Raw genomic sequence first — 19303 nt, forward strand, 5'->3', positions numbered from 1 at the left:
ATGCCATTAAGCACATTTAAAATATACTGTCTTTATGTTGTTTCTACATTAATTTGGAGGTTCAATGTGAAATTATGACAATATAAATATATAAATGTGCGATTAATCATGATTAATTACAGAAAATTTAGATTTTTTTTATTGATTGATAGACAGCACTAATGTTAACATTTTATAGATATTTGTGGTGGTAATACTAGTTTATTTTACTGCTAAATATGCATTTCAATTTAATTTCTAATTAAAGAGATCAGGATGGCCCCCACCTCCTTGGCCCCCTTCAAATTTTCAGTTCGATAATCCGGCCCTCAGTTTAATTTATTTGAATAGCCAACAGCCTTTAAAGGCTGTAAAAATTAGTTATTCATTATAAAAAATTACTTAATATTGCAAAAGTGCATTACCGTTGAAATTGGACACCTAATGTTCAAACAGCATTGTATCTCTGAGGGATCCACAAAGGAGCTTGGTTTGTTTTCCTCTTTCTTCCCCTGTTTGTGTCTGGTAAGCACCGGCCAAGTGGTCTTTGATCGACAGAGAAGGGATAATGTCATAGCAAGTCTTATTTATGACAGCTGATGGAAGGATAGCCGAATTTTTGTTGATGCTGTTGTCTTGTTCCTCTGTGGCTGTGAAGAGAGGGATTAAATGGACTGAGGTTTGTTTTTGGTTTTCCCTCGAGGATCCTCAGACTCCTTTCTCTCTCTCTGCGTTTCCCCTCCCTGCTGCCTTTCCTTCAAGGAATATGGCCAGATTCATTATTTAGCTGTGCTCTTTTTGACAGCTGGGTCGGAGGGAGAATAGGGCTTTGGTGTGTGTGTGTGTGTGTGTGTGTGTGTGTGTGTGTGTGTGTGTGTGTTTGCACGTGGGTATGGAACAGCAGGCTGGAACCGAGGCCTGACAGAAGACAGGAGGCCTGTCGGTGATGCCTGCAGGAGCTGACAGCTGATCACACTGTCAGTCAAGGGAGCTGTCCACGCTGGAGGCTAACAAACTCAACACCGTCAACCTTCTCTTTGTCGTTCAGACCGTTCTTCCTGTCAATCCTTCCACAGTCCTCCTTTCCCCCCCTTTTTCTTACTAAATGATCCACTGTTTCTCGGTTTCCTCCAAATCATTGCTTTTCAAGCATCTTTTTCCCATCAAAGGCAAATGCATCCAACTTCTCCTCTCATCAAACCATCAGCCTACTCTGCTAACTGCTTTGTGCATTTGGACCAAAAATAATCCAAAAAAAATAGATATCATCATTTGATTGATTAAGAATTTAAACTTTTTTTGCATTACAGGTTTGTAATGTTATGTTTAAATATTAGAATTATGCAGTATCTAAATAAACATGCTAATTTGCATACATTTCCAGAAAAGAAATTTGGATAAAGCCAGATTTCAAATTCTTGGTTCATTCCCATATGCAAATGTAATATATAAACATAACATCTGTATTCAATTTTCAAATGAAATATTGTCATATGAAACATTGTCATATGAAACTAAACATATATGAAACCTTTTAGAAATTAGAATAATTTAATATATTAACATGTATCATATAAAGGCATAAATATCCATCCTAAAATTTGTCAATACATTTTATTATATAAGTAAATATAAATAGCATGTATTTATTACAAAACACACACACACACACACACACACACACACACACACACACACACACACACACATATATATATATACATATATACATACAGTTTTTCCATATATGCTGTTTTAATAAAGTTGCATAAAAAATAAATAAAATAAATATTGTTGATAAGTATGGTTGCTACATATAATAACAGAAAATAATCATTTATTATGCAAGCCTGAATTTATTTGATCCAAAGTACAACACAAACAGTAAAATTTTGAAACTATTTTTACTATTTAAAATAACTGCTATTTAAATATATTTTAAAATGAAATTTATTCCAGTGATCTAGATTTTCAAGAAATTATAGAAATTAATACTTCTATTTAGCAAGGATGCTTTAAATTGATCAAAAGTGATGATAAAGACATTTATAATGTTAGAAAAAAATCTATATCAGATAAATGCTGTTTTTCTGAACTTTTTAATTATCAAAAAAAAAAAAAAAAAACTGAATAAAAGAATTTTGAGGTTTTCTTTCCACTAGTCTAAAACAACACATTATAAAATGTCTAAAATCTCAAAATTAACCAGTGCATTAAAAAAAACTTTGTCTTTGCCTATAGTGTCTTGCATTAAAATGTCATGTGCATTTGCCAGAGAGACTGATAAGGTTTTGAAAGATTTTTCATTAAAGTCATAAATTTAGGCAGACCTCAAAATCTGATATGGCAATTATGAAAATCAGTCATTCATAATGCACAAAAAATGTCTTTTTAGAGCGAAATAAAGCGGCAATTGAAGAAAAACCTGTTATTCAAAATCAATTGTCTTCTTTATCCAGCGTTCAGCTCCACTCCTAATGAGAGTTTGGCCTGTGATTGCCTAGTGACGCTTCCATAGAGACTCAGTGCTCTTTGTGGTGACAATGGGGCTTCAATTCACCCATGAGACAAACTGACTGGACAAGTCATTCATCGATGCAAATGCCAGCCAAGACGTGGTCATATGCATCTGTTTCCCTCTGTGAGCCCACCACTTGTCCATGATGGACAGCCAGCGGCACGTATTCTTTGGAGCCGAGCCTGTGCGGCGCCTTCCATCCACCAGAGAGGCCAGTAGGACAGGTCATGAGGGAATGTGGCCATTTACGATGAAATAAATGTCACAATCGCCACATTCTCAGTCAATTCTAACAGACAAATGTATTATTCAGAACATCAAAACAATGTCTTTCTTCCAGACTACAAAGGATTGGTGCTTCTCAATGCCTTTTACATAAAAAAGAGTGAGCTACAGAGTGAGAGGAAAAGTGAGAAATTATTGTGAAATTACAAGTGACTAAAAATTATTTTAGACCTTTGTATATATATTGTATATATATATATATATATATATATATAGTTCAATTTTACACAGATATATATTGCAAAGACTGTAATTTTCTGCTGAATGAGGTGAATAATAATAAACTATAAGTGCCATTTCTTATTCTCCTTTCTGGTCATTAGTCTGTGAATAATTTATGTGCAGGCATGACTAGGCATAATAATTTGTGTTTTTTTGGTTAACACAAAACATTGCAAGCCGCTTTGGATAACAGTATCTGCTAAATGCATAAATGTAAATGTACGTGTCATCACAATTTTTTGGTAATATTTTAAGTTAATTTTGACAAGCCAAACTAATCAAACCAATATTTTTTATACTGATGGTCAGCTCAACTAATTAGGGTTTCCATAACTTTTTACAGTAATCATTATTCAAATGCCACACTAAATGATTTTGTGTCACACCATAGAATAGTAATGAGAGAATTAGAAACAAAGAATAGCATTTATTACAAAAAAAGGAAATTGCAAAACTCAAGCTTGTTTTTTTAAATAATAACTTTCAATAATAAACAGAAATAAAACTGAATAATTTCAACTGAGATTAATAGCCTAATTATCAAAATATACTGCTGCATATACAACTGAATATTTTCCATTTACCGTCTTGCGCTTTCTCAGAAATCACTGTAATGTTCTCTGCATCTTGTTTATAATATATGTCTTCCTAAAATTTAATAAGAAATTACTATAAAAAGCTATACCACAAATTGGTGTAAAATATCTATTAAACAATGTCCAACCATATTTAATATCCACCTCTTTCTTTCTTTCTTTCTTTCTTTCTTTCAGAGTGGCAGCCATTTGTAAATTGTATGCGTTTGGCTTGTGGTCTCATCCGCATCCAGCTACTTTTAGTTGTACAAAATAGCTCATTTTGCTGCTTGATATCGCAAATTGATGTGCCTTACCATATTATTTTAATGTATTATATTAATTGTAATGCAAACAGTTTTACCGTTTACTGCACGTTGTTATTCTTCTCCTTTTGAACCCGAAGTCTCATCCATAGGCTTAATGTACTTTCCTGTTAAAGAAAAAGGTGGATAGCCTACTAACTTTATATCTAAACTTTTAACATATTTTTAAATTCAATAGGCTTATTTTTCTGGAGGTGTCAACAGAGAAAACATTCTGGATATAAGTTATAACACCACATGCTTTGTTGCAGTTCGTTGTTTAGCTAACAATTCTGCATAGTAGGCTAATGTCATTTTCTCTAAATAAACTTTTTTTTTTATTTACGAAACCTATTTGGTCTCTACATGTTAAAATCGTGTCTAAACAACCTATAATTTGTCGGTAATAACGGTCGTTCTTTAGAAGATAAAACAAATTAGCCTTTTTGTGCTTTGAAACGAGTTTCGTTACATCAACAATGCGGGATGACGTGCGGTAGAACTCCACTTCCCACAATGCATTGTGCCGAGGTGAAGCGGATGTTTATATTCCGCGTGAACAGTGAAGAATGTGCGAGCAATGACAGCAGAAGTGAGAGATGGATCGAGAACACAGAACACACTCAGCACATCACTCCAACACACCATTACAACGTCCGTAAGTTGTCATTGTTTATAAGTCCGTCAGTGCGGTGTGGCATGACAGGCTGCGGTCTTATTTAGCCCATTCATAACCCAGCTTAATGAACTATAGCTCAGCTCGCTAACAGTTCCTCTTTTCTGGTTACATTGTAAACGTTTCGATCACATAAAAAGCCACGTATGGCTGAAATCATTCGATATGGTGTTGCTAGAGCTAGTAGATATCAGAAACAGCTTTCAAGCTAACACTAAAGAGATAGTTGACCCCAAAAACGAAAATTCTGTCATTTTCTCCTTTTGTGTTTATTAGAAAAAAGTCATACAGGTTTGAAACAACATGTAACGTAGACTAAATATATGTTTTTGGCTAAACTGTCTCTTTAACATGCTATGTTTGGTAGTTTGTCATATTGTCATATTGAATGGCTTTCACTGGTTTTTATTCACTATTTTGGCAGTAATCAGCATGTTAGTTTGTTGTTGTATCTAAAACCACTAGAAGATATTGTGAAAGTCTTAACTGAAAAAAAAAAAAATAATAAAGAAGTCATTATTTCATATGAATCTCTTTTAAAATAAAGACATTTGACAGGAAGTTTCCTTTGTTAGACTTTGTGGTTCATGCCAGGAATTATATTGTTCAGGAAATTTATACAATACCGTTTATGATATATATGTTACACATTAGGACATGCTGTATCCCTGTTCATTTGGATTAAATGAAAGTTGAAATGAAAATTCTTGGCAACATGCAAATTAAACCGCAACAGAAAATAATTTTTCAGAAAACTCATTTTGTAAAAACAAGCCAAACAACATTTACAGAAATAAATTTACAAATGGACGTACAGGTGTAAGTGTTCAATTATAGTTTTTTATATTTTGAATTAGCTTTTGTTTTTATATTTTTAGTTATCACTTCAATCTTAGTTTAATTTTTAGTATTTTTATGTGCTTTTTTATATTTTCACTTAAGAATAATCATGATTAATCACATCCAAAATAAAAGTTTTTGTGCACATAATATATGTGTGTACTGTGTATATTTATTATGTATATATAAATACACATAAATAATATTCTCTGTGTATATTGTTCACAAATACATTCTTGTGTAAACTGTCACTGAATGTTTTTTGAATAATATACACAATTAAAGTTAACTTGTTTCATGAGTGAAGCCCATAAAATGACTGATCTTCCCTCATAATTCGGGGTTCTCACAATCTCGTGTGATTTTGTTTGTGTGTGTGTGTGTTTGTCTCTCTCTATAACCAACAGGTCATGCATGCAGCTTGGCCTATAGCCTGTACTGTGTAGAGCCTATCGCGCTACAGCGCAGGGAAGAGAAAAGGGCTGTGCTTCCTGACTCAAACCCAGTCCTGCTGCTCCATGTTTCCTATGCTAACCCTTCTGAGCATGTTTTACTATATCTGTCTACGGCGGCGCTCCAGGAGCGGGACGCGGAGCGAGGCGTTGGGTAGCCGGCGGGCAGTGGAGCTGGGTCAGCGTTCGGCCCTTCCTGTCACCGTTGAGGTCGAGCAATATGGCAAAGAGGTCCTGGACTTCAGCTCTCACTACGGCAGTGAGAACAGCATGTCCTACACCATGTGGAACCTGGCGGGAGTGCCTAACGTCTATCCCAGCTCAGGAGACTTCACCCAGACGGCTGTGTTCCGCACTTACGGAAGCTGGTGGGAGCAATGCATCAGCGCCGCTCCACCGTTCCGACGTACGCCTCCTAATTTCCACAGCCTGGACTACCTGGAACTGGCCTTCGAGGAGCCTGTCTATCCCACAGCTGTGGAGGTGCTGGAGACCTACCACCCCGGGGCCATTGTCAAGATCCTAGCATGCTCGCTCAACCCTTTCTCCCAGAATCCTCCAGCTGATGTGAGGTAATATGTGTGAGAGAATGTTCTGGATTTGTAATCAAAAGGTTGTAGGTTTGAATCCCACAAAATGTGGTCTGTGGCATTTAGCCCCACGTTGCTCTGCCAATTACTATAAGCTAGATAGAGAATTAATCTTTTATGTTTATTTATTATTATTATTATTTATTAGGCTACTTATTAGTCATTAGTAGTCATAAGTTAACAAATATTAATGCCTATCTCCACTTCAGTAAAGCTTGTCCAGATATATTTCACTCTTAAAAATGTCCATGTGTTTTTGCTTATTTTAATGAAATCCCTTCATTCTGGGATTGGGATAAATAAGATGTTTAACGTTTTTTTGAAAGAAGTTTCTTCTGCTCATCAAGGCTGGATTGATTTGATTAAAAATCCAGAAAAAAACTGTAATAACTGTAAAAACTTTTAATATTCAGCAAAGCTTCCAGTCTTAAGTGTCACATGATCATTCAGAAATCATTCATAATGGTGAAAACAGTTGTGCTGCTTAACATTTTGTTAGAACCTGTGATACTTTTTTCTGAATTCTTTTAAAAACAAAAAGTTAAAAAGAACAGCATTTATCAGTACATTTTTATTCATTTTTTTAAGATATTAATAATTTTATTTACCAAGGATGTGTAAAATTGAGAAAAAAATATGATAGCAAAGATTTATGTTGTTTTAAAAGATTTCTATTTTAAATAAATGCTGTTGTTTCTAATATTTTATTCATCAGAGAATCCTGAAAAAAGAATCACAGGTTCCAAAAAATATTAAGCAGCACAACTGTTTCCAACATTGATACTAAATGTAATAAATCCGCATATTAGAATGATTTCTGAAGGATCATGTGACACTGAAGACTGGAGTAATGATGCTAAAAAACTGCTTTGCATCACAGGAATAAATTATATTTTAAAGTATATTAAAATATGACACCATATTCTGAAACTGTAATAATATTTCACAATATTACATTTTCTTCTGTATTTTTAAAAGTAAATTCAGCCTTGATGAGCATAAGAGAATACTTTAAAAAATATTAATGATCCCAAACTTTTGAACGGCAGTGTATGTAAAAATATATATATATATATATATATTATTTATATATATTTATTATTTTTATGTGTACTAGTTACAAGTTACATGTATTTTATTGCAACTATTACTAAACCAAACCCTAAAGTTAATAAAATAAGTTAATAAAAGTTAATAATTACATTGTAAGAAGGACACAATAAGATTATAATATATAAAATATGATGTCACCAATGGAATGTACTCATTTTATATTTACGTTAAATACATGGTTATTTTGTTAACCAAGCTTTTTTTTAATCTATTTTAAATAAACCAGTTTAGTAAACCATTTTAACCAAATCGGTAGTCCAGTTACCTGCATTTTCACTGGTTTTGTCATCCAGGGTTAGCCTGGCAAGCCAGACCCACATAAATGTAGGGTCTGGGCACTCTCCATAGACAGGGCTCAACCGGAGGGGTGGGATAAACGGTTGTCTTTCAAACTCCTCTCCACGCAATAGGATAGCGCTACAACCAATCAGAGACGTAGTCGGTCGGGTGACGTAGTCAGAGCGACGAAGATTTTTAACAAAAATCAGTGCACTGTGCAGTCTGTCAGCCAAATAATAGACATAGATGGGCACTAAACCTTTAAAAGTAAACATGCACAGACAAATCCAAATTACACCCTGCGGCTCGTGACGATACATTGATGTCCTAAGACACGAAACGATCGGGTTTTGCAAGAAAATGAACAGTATTTATATCATTTTCTTTTTACCTTTGATACACAGCCACGTCCATCCGTCATGAGCACGAGTTTAGCATATCTATGATTCGACTCGTCACATGTGGACGCGCTCTGGTGTAGTATACGCAAACACCGGAAGGGGAAATCGGTGAAAAAGTCCAGGATGAGTTTGCGCAAGCAAACGTAATCTTTTAGCTTTAAATGGGTTTGAACAACCAGGACAAGCGCAAGTAATTACCATTTTGAATAGCCGCTATATCCACAATCTCTTGTGCTGTTAAACAATGAGTGTCGTATACACGCCACAGATCGCTTCCGGTGTTTGCGTATTCTACACCACAGCGCGTTCAGATGTAACGAGCTCCTGCTCAGGACACATGGACGTGGCTGTGTATCAAAAGTAAAAAATTATATAAATACTGTTCAGTTTTCCACGCTTAATTCACGGAACCAGGAATTCATGTCTGACGGAACTTATGGTCGCAGGTCAGTCGTCATCATGTTAAGCCCGCCCACCGACTCGTGATTGGCCCGGTACATCTTGGATTTTTCGGAATTTTAAGTGAATTGAGAGTAACTAGACTGACCTTGGAAGCAAATGTAATTTGCTGCCGCTAGGGGCGCGTCTAGATTCTAGGCTAATCCAGGGTCACATTTGTGACCAAATTTTGGATTTTGAGATGTATTGCAATATTTAGTAAGAGTCATAATTGAGTAACAATATCATAGATTGTTTTAAAGAGTCATTGTCATGTCATTGTTTACGTTTCAAGTAAGGTCGTGTTGTTGTTGTTTTTTTTGCAGGTGGGAGGTTCTGTGGGCCGGCAAGCCCAACAAAGCTCTGACCCCTCAAGCTCGGCAGTTCTCTCCCAGCATCCGGCAGATCAGTTTTGCCACCAACCTGCTGCGTCTGGAGGTGAACAGCTCTCTTTTGGAATACTACACTGAGCTGGATGCTGTGATCCTGCGAGGCGTTCGGGAGAGACCCATTCTGGCCCTCTATAAGATCCCTGTCATCGACATCAGTGATCTGAGTGACAGTGAAGAGGAGATCAGTGAAGCGGGAGGCCTCTGCTGCAGGTCGGGTGGAGAAAACAGACACAACCTGGGAAATGGCTACTTTGATAGGCTCCCTTATGAGGTTAGCATTGGAAAGTCTCACCGTAATTACCCACAATGTCTGTTAGTTTTGGAATGTTTAGGAACATGTAGTTTGTGCCATCAGTGTGTTTAATAAATAGTATGTCGACCAAGATTGTGGATAACAACAGAAGTTGGACCACAGAGTGTTGAAATCTTCTATGTACCAGACAGATATTGAAAAGAAATAGTTGAGATGTGGTCTGGTTCCTCAAGCTCTGACTTGTGTGGTTGCAGTAGGTCATTTTCAGATAATTAGAGACTATTTTATTGTAATTTAAAAATACCTTTCCTATTCGTAATCCCTTATTACCTCCACAAAGCTCAGAACTCCTGTCCAAACCACTGCCAACCTCACAGTCTCGTTACAGCGAACACGAAACATAATCTGGCCATTATCTGCTAACTGATATCCAGCTTCACACTCATACTATTGTTCACTTTTCCTAACAGTGCACGTAGCAAAAACATAATCATCTTAGTATCTCTGTCTTCACAAGAAACTGTTTTGATACACAAGAAGAATACTTACCATGCTGTGTTTTGGTCTGAGGGTCACTGTTTGTTTGTGTCACTGTAGCTAATCCAGCTGATCGTGAGTCACCTGCCGGTTCCGGACCTGTGCCGATTGGCTCAGAGCTGCAAGCTCTTCCACAAGCACTGCTGTGACCCTTTGCAGTACATCCAGCTCAGCCTCCAGCCGTACTGGGCCCGGCTCACAGATGCCTCTCTGAGCCACCTGCAGAGCCGCTGCACCCTCCTGCAGAGACTAAACATGTCCTGGACGGGCAACCGTGGAGCCGTGACGGCCGCTGGTTTCTGCAGGTAGCGGCGAGAGCCTTTTAAAGTATATTTAAAAGTATTTTGATCTGCCAAATAGTTGCTCCATCTCTGTCTTTTTTCCTCAAGCTTTATGAAGGCCTGTGGGGTGAGTCTGGTTTGTTTGGAGCTGTCGTGCTGTCATTTCCTGACTGAAGCATGTTTAGAAGTGATCACCCAGACATGTCCGTGCCTCCAGGAGCTTAATTTGGCTTCCTGTGACCGTCTGCAACCTCAGGCCTTCAATCACATCGCCAAACTCACTAAACTACGCAGGCTCGTGCTGTACCGCACCAAAGTTGAGGTGAGAACAAGACTGAGAAAATGCCTGATTTTCTTGATTAAAAGCATCTGGGGTGCACTTAATTATTGGTACTTGATCAAAACGAAACGGTGAATTTTATGTATTTTTCATTTGTAATTTAATTTGATTTGAATTTTCACATTTTCAAATTCAAATATTAAAAAAATGTAACATATAACAATAGCATATAAAAAACAGCTGAAATCAGTTCGGTGTTCATTTTATTTTATTTTAATAAGCATATAAAGTTAATCGATTATGAAACAAGTCCAATTCAGCAATAGACCTCAAGCTGCGTTTCCATTACAAATTTGCACAAAACCTTTGCAATATTTTATAAATGTCGATAAAAACTCTTGGGAAATGATTGTCTCCATTAACCAATGTCATGTGGTTAAAGCTTTTTAAAGCTTATCTGGAAGTTGGTAGGTTTACATACAGTTGAAGTCAAAAGTTTACATACACTACAAAGAATCTGCAAAATGTTCATTATTTTACCAGAATTCTTTGGTTTTTCAGCATTTTGTGTATTTGAACCCATTCCAGCAATAACTGTATGATTTTGAGATCTGTCTTTTCACACTGAGGGCAACTGAGGGACTCGTGTGCTACATATGGAAACAATGCATTTAGAGATGTGGGGTGAAAAGTTTTTGAATATGAAGATCAGGGTAAATTTGACTTATTTTGTCTTCTGGGAAACACGTAAGAATCTTCTGTAGCTTCTGAAGGGCAGTACTAAATGAAAAAAAAATGTGATGTTTCGGCAGAATAAGAAAAATGTACACACCTTCATTCTCTTCAAAAGTTTACACCCCTGGCTCTCAATGATTTGTGTTACCTTCTGGAGCATCAGTGAGCATTCAAACCTTTTTGTAATAGTTGCATATGAGTCCCTCAGTTGTCCTGTGTGTGAAAAGATGGATCTCAAAATCATAAAGTCATTGTTGGAAAGGGTTCAAATACACAAAATGCTTAAAAACCAAAGAATTTGTGCGACCTGAAGCATTTTTCTGAATAACAGTCGGCAGTTTAACTGTTCAGAACAAACATAGGACTCATGAACAACTATCACAAAAAAAAATGTGTTAAACTATATGTCATATAGTTGAAAATCTACTTCATAACAGGAGTTCTGACCTTTGTCACAGACAGACTTCCTTGTTGCCTTTTTCCCTATCACGCTTTAGAAATAAAAAAAATGATATGTCAGTTGAAAACTTAAAATTTCAAAATTCATTCTTTGAAAACCATTTTAAAATCAGACATTGCATTAAAATGGAAATTGTAAATCAAAATCATGTTACTAAATGTTTTTGTTCATGAATGATAAAAATTTAAGTTTGAATTCTTTATTTTCACATTTCTTTTTAAAAACGGGAGTGACAGTTAAGGGGTTAAGAATCAAGTGTGTGTAAACTTTTGAGCAGGGTCATTTTTATAAATTTAACGTTCTTTCTCTTGTGTATGTGTAAATGTATTTTATGTGAAATCTCTTATTCAGGTCAGTACTAAATAAAAAAATAACATGCATTTTGTATGATCCCTCTTATTTTGGTAAAATAACATTTTGCAGATTCTGCAGTGTGTATGCAAACTTTTGACTTCAACTTTATATAATCTATATAAGGCTTACATATATAAACTCCTAGATCATTTCACAACTTGTGACTTTCAAAACTGTTTTGTGCTGTTTACTTAGGTTTTTTTCGGAAAGGCATCAGCTAAACAACCTGTTGTCGAACAACTGTACCGCCATTGAACACACTGTAGATCTGTCCCTCAGCCTGTTTTCCTTTCCATTGAAAAAAAACATGGTACTACCCAGACAAAGGTCAATAAGCAGTTCTACAGAAGACAATAGTAAAAAGGCAAGTCAGTTCAAGATTCAAAAAAGTTAATCTTTTTTTAAAACAGTGTGGTACAAATGTGGTAAAAGATTAACTTGTTGACTTGCCAATTTTACCAGCTAAAAGCTAGTCAGCCAAGATATTTTCAGTTGTGGGAGGGGCCATTGTAAGGAACAGCCAATCACAACAGTTTATTTTCCTCCACTGTCCCCCTTCTCAGTTCTATACAGATCAGATGAGCATTGTGTTTTTGTCCCTCATTGTATACTTCATTAATTATGTAATATCTGAATTGTGATGTTCATTGTATTTCCTGCATTACACCCTTATGACTGTATCCCTGATTAAAGCCAAAGATTTGGCTGGTGATAATGAAAGTTTTTAACATCAAAGCTGAAATTGCTGAAATTACTCATGCATGAAATTTTGTGTTCCCCCAAAAGTTTTGTGCTTCATCATGCATCACCTTTGTTTATTGTTTATACAACATCATTAAAAAAGCAAGTTATCTAGGGAGTTGAAGAAGAAAACATGCTTATGCCAGCCTATTTTAAGCTGTTGTAGTTACCTGTCCTTCTAATTATATAACATCAGGCCTTGTAAGTCTAGCATACTGGCATTACCACCTTTAAATCAGTTCTACACGCTGGTACAGGCCCAAGCGTGCCACTAATCTAAGGTCGTCCTGTCTCTCTGTGTGTGGTTAAGTGTGAATCAGCATTTGTAGTTGTATCGGTGCCTCTTCCAACAGGTATAATGTTTCTGTAGCTTTTCTGTAGTGATGGCGACTGCACGTAAACATGCACACGAACACACAGGCAGCAGACACCGCTCTCTGTCACCAGCGCTGTAAATAAAAGTCTTCTAGAGAACCTAACGCTGTAAATAACAATGGAAATATACACAAAACTAACTTAAAGAGAACTGTCAATCTTCAGATGGCTGAGTTTCATTTCATGTGACTATTTTTGAAACCAACACAGTAGTGAAAACAATGGCTGCTTTCTCTTAGTGGTGCTCTCATGGCACTTCAGCTTTTTAAATCAAAACAAACCCAGTTTTTGTGAAACATCATATGACTCTATCTCTGATGTGAGTGTCAGGCATGTGTGCCAGACCGTGAGCTCATATAATAGTTTTATTTTGACACATCTATTTAGAGGAATATTGAATAGCGGAGTTAAATATGTTGTCATCTTTGATTTGTGATATCAAATGTGCATGCCTTTGTCTCCTTTTGACTCCACTGGCATCTGAATAGAAGGTTATGTTATTCTCTCAGTGTTGTTGTGTGCTAATCATCAGTTTCATTTCTTTCGACATGCAGCAATCAGCCATATTGAGCATCCTTACATTCTGCCCAGAGCTCAGGCACCTTAACCTAGGAAGCTGTGTCATGGTAAGTCTACTGGACTGTTTTTAACTAATATTTAGTTGGTTTATGTTTCTGAATCCCATTTTGCAAACTACAGTGGTATTTTAGTGCAACATTAACAGGGGATTTTGAAAATAAGTCATACCATTACAAGAATGAAGTTTCCCTTCTGTCTACCATATTTTTCAATTTAAAGGGATAGTTCACCCAAAAATGGAGTTACTGTCATTAATTACTCACCCTCATGTCGTTCCAAACCTGTAAAACCTTTGATCATCTTCAGAACACAAGTTAAAGATATTTTTGATGAAATCAGAGAGCTTTCTAATACTGCATAGACAGCAGTGCAACTGAAATGTTCCCAGGCCCAGAAACATAGTAAGGACATCAGTAAAACAGTCCGTGTGACATCAGTGATTCAACCTCAATTTTACAGAGAATACTCGTTTATTCAACAATTTTTCTCCTCCAAATGATTTATTTCTGCTTTTATCAAGAGTAGCATGCTTCGCTCCACATGTAAACAAGGCGTGTTCTACGTCAGTGGAACGTATAATGGTGGAATACATGATTTGAAGAAGAAGAATTGTTAAATAAAGTTATATTTGTTTTCTTTGTGCACAAAAAGTATTATCGTAGCTTTGTAAAATTATGATTAAATCATTACCGATGTCCTTACTACGTTTCTTGGCCTGGGAACATTTCAATTACATTGCTGTCTATGCAGGGTCAGAACGCTCTCTAATTTCATCAAAAATATCTTCATTTGTGTACCAAAGATGAACAAAATCTTATGGGGTTGGAACAAAATGAGGGTGAGTAATTAATGACGGAATTTTCAATTTTGGTGAACTATCCCTTGAAGTCCTTCCATGTTTAACAGTCTGTTATGCTGCTTTATATTGTTAGAAATGTTAATTTATTATAATCATAAACACACTGGTTTATTGCATAAATAGCTTTTCCATTTAGTGCATTTTGTTTTTCTAATTTTTTACCTATAGTAGCTAATGAACTGGTAATCTTGCAAGAAAAGTAAGATGAATATTACGAATTTGTTCTCATAATTATATAACTGCAACGTCACAATTCGACTGCATTCTCAAAATAGTAATATTCCAATCTCATAATGTTACACGTTCATTCAAAAACATAAAAAAAATCTTGAAATCTTATTATAAGAATCAAATTTTTTCATAGTGTTCAGACTACACAGTATGCAAGATGAGGTTTATTGTACCCCCCAAAATAATAAAAATACAGTAAAAAGGGGTATATTTTAAAGAAGTCATTCATTTATGTATATTGCAATTTTATTGCCCACAAGATTAATTTCATCCAAGTGCAATTTTATGCGATTGTCAAAAGGGGTTTTCACAAAAATGCAATAAAAGAACCATTTGTGGTTCTCCAAAGAACCTTTCAGTTAAGTTTTTAAATGAATATTGTTTTCGTAGTGTGACAAACATTTTTTAAAAATCTAAAGAACTTTTTCCATTATAAAGAACCTTTTGTATAATGAAAATTTTCTATGGATGTTAAAAGTAATATACATAACTTTTTTAAGAGTGAAGAACATCACATTACTGGCTTTCGTAAAGGAATATTTCACCCAAAATAAAAAAGTCTTTCATTAATTACTCATCTCATGTCATTCCAAACCTGTAAAACCTTTGTTCATCTTCAGAACACAAATTAATTTTGACAAAATCCGAGAGCTTTCTGACCTTTTATGGCCCAGAAAGGAGCAGTAGATGGTCCATGTGACATCCGTGGTTATACAGCTGTGAGAATATGTTGCATGTGGTTGAATGCATGTGGTGCTGCTGACGCTGGAGCCGGCGTTCTGCCATAGAACCTAGATGCACTGCACTGTATTTCTAAACACAATACACACGCTTTGCATAATTGTCATTATGGTTGAACCACTGATGTCACATGGACTATTTTATCAATGTCCTTACTACCTTTCTGGGTCTTACAGGTTTGTAACAACATAAGGGTGAGTAATTAATGACAGAATTTTCAATTTTGGGTGAACTATCCCTTTAACACTTCTCATTGACATTCATCTCCATGTCACAAAGTGACCTAGCTTATCACAATAATCTGTACTTTTTGTATTTGTTATGAAGTATGCAAATTTGTATTCAACCTATGTTACATTTCATACGCTCATAGAATCGCTTAGAGACAGTCAGCTATCAACGAGTGCTTTACCTTAGCTAAGTGGTGATTTCATCACAGATTGAGGACTACGATGTGGTGGCGAGCATGCTGAGCGCACGCTGCCGTTCTCTACGCTCCCTCGACCTGTGGCGCTGCAGGAACCTAAGCGAGCGCGGTCTGGCAGAGCTGGTTACGGGCTGCAGGCTCCTGGAAGAGCTGGAACTGGGTTGGTGCTCCACGCTTCAGAGCAGCTCTGGCTGCTTCCAGCACTTGGCCCGCAGTTTGCCCCGCCTACGCAAGCTCTTCCTCACCGCCAACCGCACCGTGTGTGACTCGGACGTGGAGGAGCTGGCCGCTAACTGCAGCGCTCTGAAGCACCTTGATATACTGGGTGAGACAAGTGTTTTTTATTAAGTGTTCTAAGATTTAAGATTTCAACCTGCACTTATTATTTCTGTGAAAATATTTCAGTGTTTTTTGCCTGTGGTAGAATGAAAGTTAATTCGGTCCAGTGTTAGTTATATGGATAAAAACATTCTTGAATATACATGATCATTCATAAGTTTGGTTTTGGTAAGTACACTACCAGTCAAGTTTTTTAAAGAAGTCTCTTCTGCTTACCATTCCTGCATGTATTTGATCCAACGTACAGCAAAAACAGTGCAATTTTGAAATATTTATGAAAATTTGTATTGACTTATTTTTATCTCCAGTCACACATTTATTATTATGTAAAAAAAGTTGAGTATATTTTTGTCAGGTTTCTTTGATAAATAGAAAGTTCAAAAGAACAGCATTTACCTGACATAGAAATTTTGTAACATTATAAATGTCTTTATCATAATTTTTGATCGATTTAAAGCATCCTTGCTAAATAAAAGTATTAATTTCTATAATTTCTTTCACAAAAAAATTATACTGACTTCAAGCTTTTAAATGGTATAACGCACTATGCTACAAAAGCTTTTTATTTCAGATAAATGCTGATCTTTGGATCTTTCTATTCTTCAAAGGATCCTGAAAAATACTCAACTGTTTTAAATATTGATAATAATAATAAAAATGTTTCTTGAACAGTAAATCGGCAGATTCAAATGATTTCTGAAGGATCATGTGACACTGAAGACTGGAGTAAGGATGCTGAAAATGTAGCTTTGATCACAGGAATAAATTACATTTTAAAATATATTCAAATAGAAAGCAGTTATTTTAAATAGTAAAAATATTTCACAATATTACTGATTTTGCTGTATTTTGGATCAAATAAATACAGGCTTGGTGAGCAGAAGAGACTTCTTTAAAAAAAAAAAAAAACATTACAAATCTTACTGTTCATAAACTTTTGACTTGATAGTGTATTTTTAAGTAAGGCTCTTATACTCACCAAGGCTGCATTTATCTGATCAAGAATACAGTAAAAACAGTCAAATTGTAAATATAAATATGATCATTTTTAAAAAATGTACTATGGTAAAATGTGATTTATTCCTGTGATGACAAAGTTGAATTTTCAGTACCCATTACTGCAGTGTTCACAGTGTTAAATGATTCTTTAGAAATCATTCTAATATGCTGATTTGAAGCTATATTAATATATAATTCTATAAAAATAAATATTAAAAACATTGTTATTATTATGTAAATGAGTTTATAATAATATATTATATAATAATTACTTTTATGAATTGGAAGTCTCACAAAAACAGCATTTGTTGAACTGTAGTGTCGCTTTTAATCAATTTCATGTATCCTTGCTGAAATAAGTAATATTTTCTTCCAAATCAAAATCTAATAAATGATAACAGAATGTTTGTTTTAAGATGAACTCTCTCTTTAACTCTTTTCTTCATTGTTTTTCAGGCACACGGATGGTGAGCTCTGCCTCTCTGCGGAAATTACTGCAGTCCTGCCCTCAGCTAAAGCTGTTGGACGTGTCCTTCTGCTCGCAGATCGACTCTCGCTTCGTCCAGGAGCTCAGTGGCCTTTTCCCGAACGTGTCCATCAAGAAGAGTTTCACTCAGTAAAACTTGGATCATCCTGAGCAGGAGCAGCTTCACGGGATGGTCTTTAAGACCCCGGGGAGAAGGGTAGCGCATGGTGCTGTGAACTCGCTGCCTTGAACTGCACGGAGCTGTGAACTGCCGGTTCGAAGACATTATAGATGTTTGACTCGCTCTCAGCTTGAATGGTCTCACTATGTATTGAATCTCACACATTTCATCAGACCTCGGTTTTTTGATCTTAATCTCAGGGTTTTATTTTTGTCTTCAGAGAGAGGTTTGTAGTCTGCTGTACTACAGCCGAATGGTTTTGTTTTAAACGCACTTACTCGAATGTTTTATTTGCTTTGTTAAATGCTGTCAAATCGATGTTAAATATTGCGAAATAGTGTACTATGATTATTTATTGATTGATTGATTATAAATTCAGGGCCACATTGACTTGAATCGTGGGCACAGAAATCTTTTGTGGCAATACCTTGTTTGTGTGAAACTTTGCCCATATCTTGAGTCAATCCTTGAGTTATGCACATGTATGTACACGATAGGGCAAATACCAAAATATAAGCTTTTCTTTATAGCAAAACTTGACGTTTCCTTTTACACACAGGCGCATGCTAACCGCTAGATGACATATCCTTGTGCCTTAGTTTTAAAGAGAGAAGTGCTTTGTTTCTTTGCTGGTCGTTTATATTGTGCTATGCTAAATCGTGATTCGCCAAAAACCAAAGGGTTTTGCGTTGTTTTGAATACACTTTTGTTTTGAAAAACACAGATGGAAATGTACTGTATTTTCTTTCAAGCTGTACAACTATTCAAGTCAACTCAACGATTAAGGATTAAATGTTTAGTGCTTTTGGTAAGTGTTTATTAAGTGCCATATTTTTTAAAAACTTGTTTTCAATTTGACTTACCTGTACTTTACTAGGAGCACACCCTGTAATCAAACTCTAAAGTAAACTACAAGCAACCTAACGTTAAATAGATTGTATTTATGTTCAATTGTACAGTAGCTACAGTCAATTTCTTGTTGTCATTTTGGACATTGTATTAAATATGTGCCGTTTGGAAGCAGGAGGCTTTTAGCATCATGTCAGATCTGAGAGTAACAGTCGAGGTCTTGGTTCAATAATAAAGTGAGGCTTAATATTTTGTGGATTTGTCTTTTTTTGTGATTGTTTGAAATTTTCTCCACACATGATTTAATAATTCGGTCGAGCTGAAAGTCAAAAATGTCCTGTTCGAGTTTACCAGTGTATTAATATTGCATCTGGCAGTGACGGTCTCATTGGACTAACAGTGATGTAATGAATTGTTTATGTCTACTTTAATGATGGACTGAGGAGCTCTAATGTGCCCTGAGGACCTGGAGGGATGCAGTTAATTAGATGAAACGATTTCTTGATTTCTATACAACTATTGCTAGTCAGTACACGCAGAAAACTGTCATT

At 35.7% G+C, this 19303-nt stretch overlaps 1 protein-coding gene across 1 annotated transcript; it reads left to right on the top strand.

Moving 5' to 3' along the window:
- Positions 1 to 4412: 4412 nt before the first annotated feature.
- fbxl4 (F-box and leucine-rich repeat protein 4) lies at positions 4413 to 19004 on the top strand. Its single transcript, XM_073847372.1, has 8 exons — positions 4413 to 4542; positions 5808 to 6424; positions 9000 to 9336; positions 9916 to 10160; positions 10245 to 10458; positions 13636 to 13707; positions 15931 to 16243; positions 17713 to 19004. The coding sequence occupies exons 2-8, from the start codon at positions 5919 to 5921 to the stop codon at positions 17874 to 17876; spliced, it is 1851 nt and encodes a 616-aa protein (XP_073703473.1). The 5' UTR covers positions 4413 to 4542; positions 5808 to 5918; the 3' UTR covers positions 17877 to 19004.
- The last annotated feature ends 299 nt before the right edge of the window (positions 19005 to 19303 follow it).

This window comes from Garra rufa, chromosome 9 (genome assembly GCF_049309525.1).
Source record: "Garra rufa chromosome 9, GarRuf1.0, whole genome shotgun sequence".
In the NCBI taxonomy this organism is placed as follows: Eukaryota; Metazoa; Chordata; class Actinopteri; order Cypriniformes; family Cyprinidae; genus Garra; species Garra rufa.

What these genes read in the sequence shown, in the direction of transcription:
- fbxl4 (XM_073847372.1), top strand. Translation starts at nt 5,919, where the DNA reads ATGTTTCCTATGCTAACCCTTCTGAGCATGTTTTACTATATCTGTCTA. An exon ending in ACGGCCGCTGGTTTCTGCAG is followed by an intron (nt 10,161 to 10,244) that starts GTAGCGGCGAGA and finishes TTTTTCCTCAAG; the next exon opens with CTTTATGAAGGCCTGTGGGG. An exon ending in ACCTAGGAAGCTGTGTCATG is followed by an intron (nt 13,708 to 15,930) that starts GTAAGTCTACTG and finishes ATTTCATCACAG; the next exon opens with ATTGAGGACTACGATGTGGT.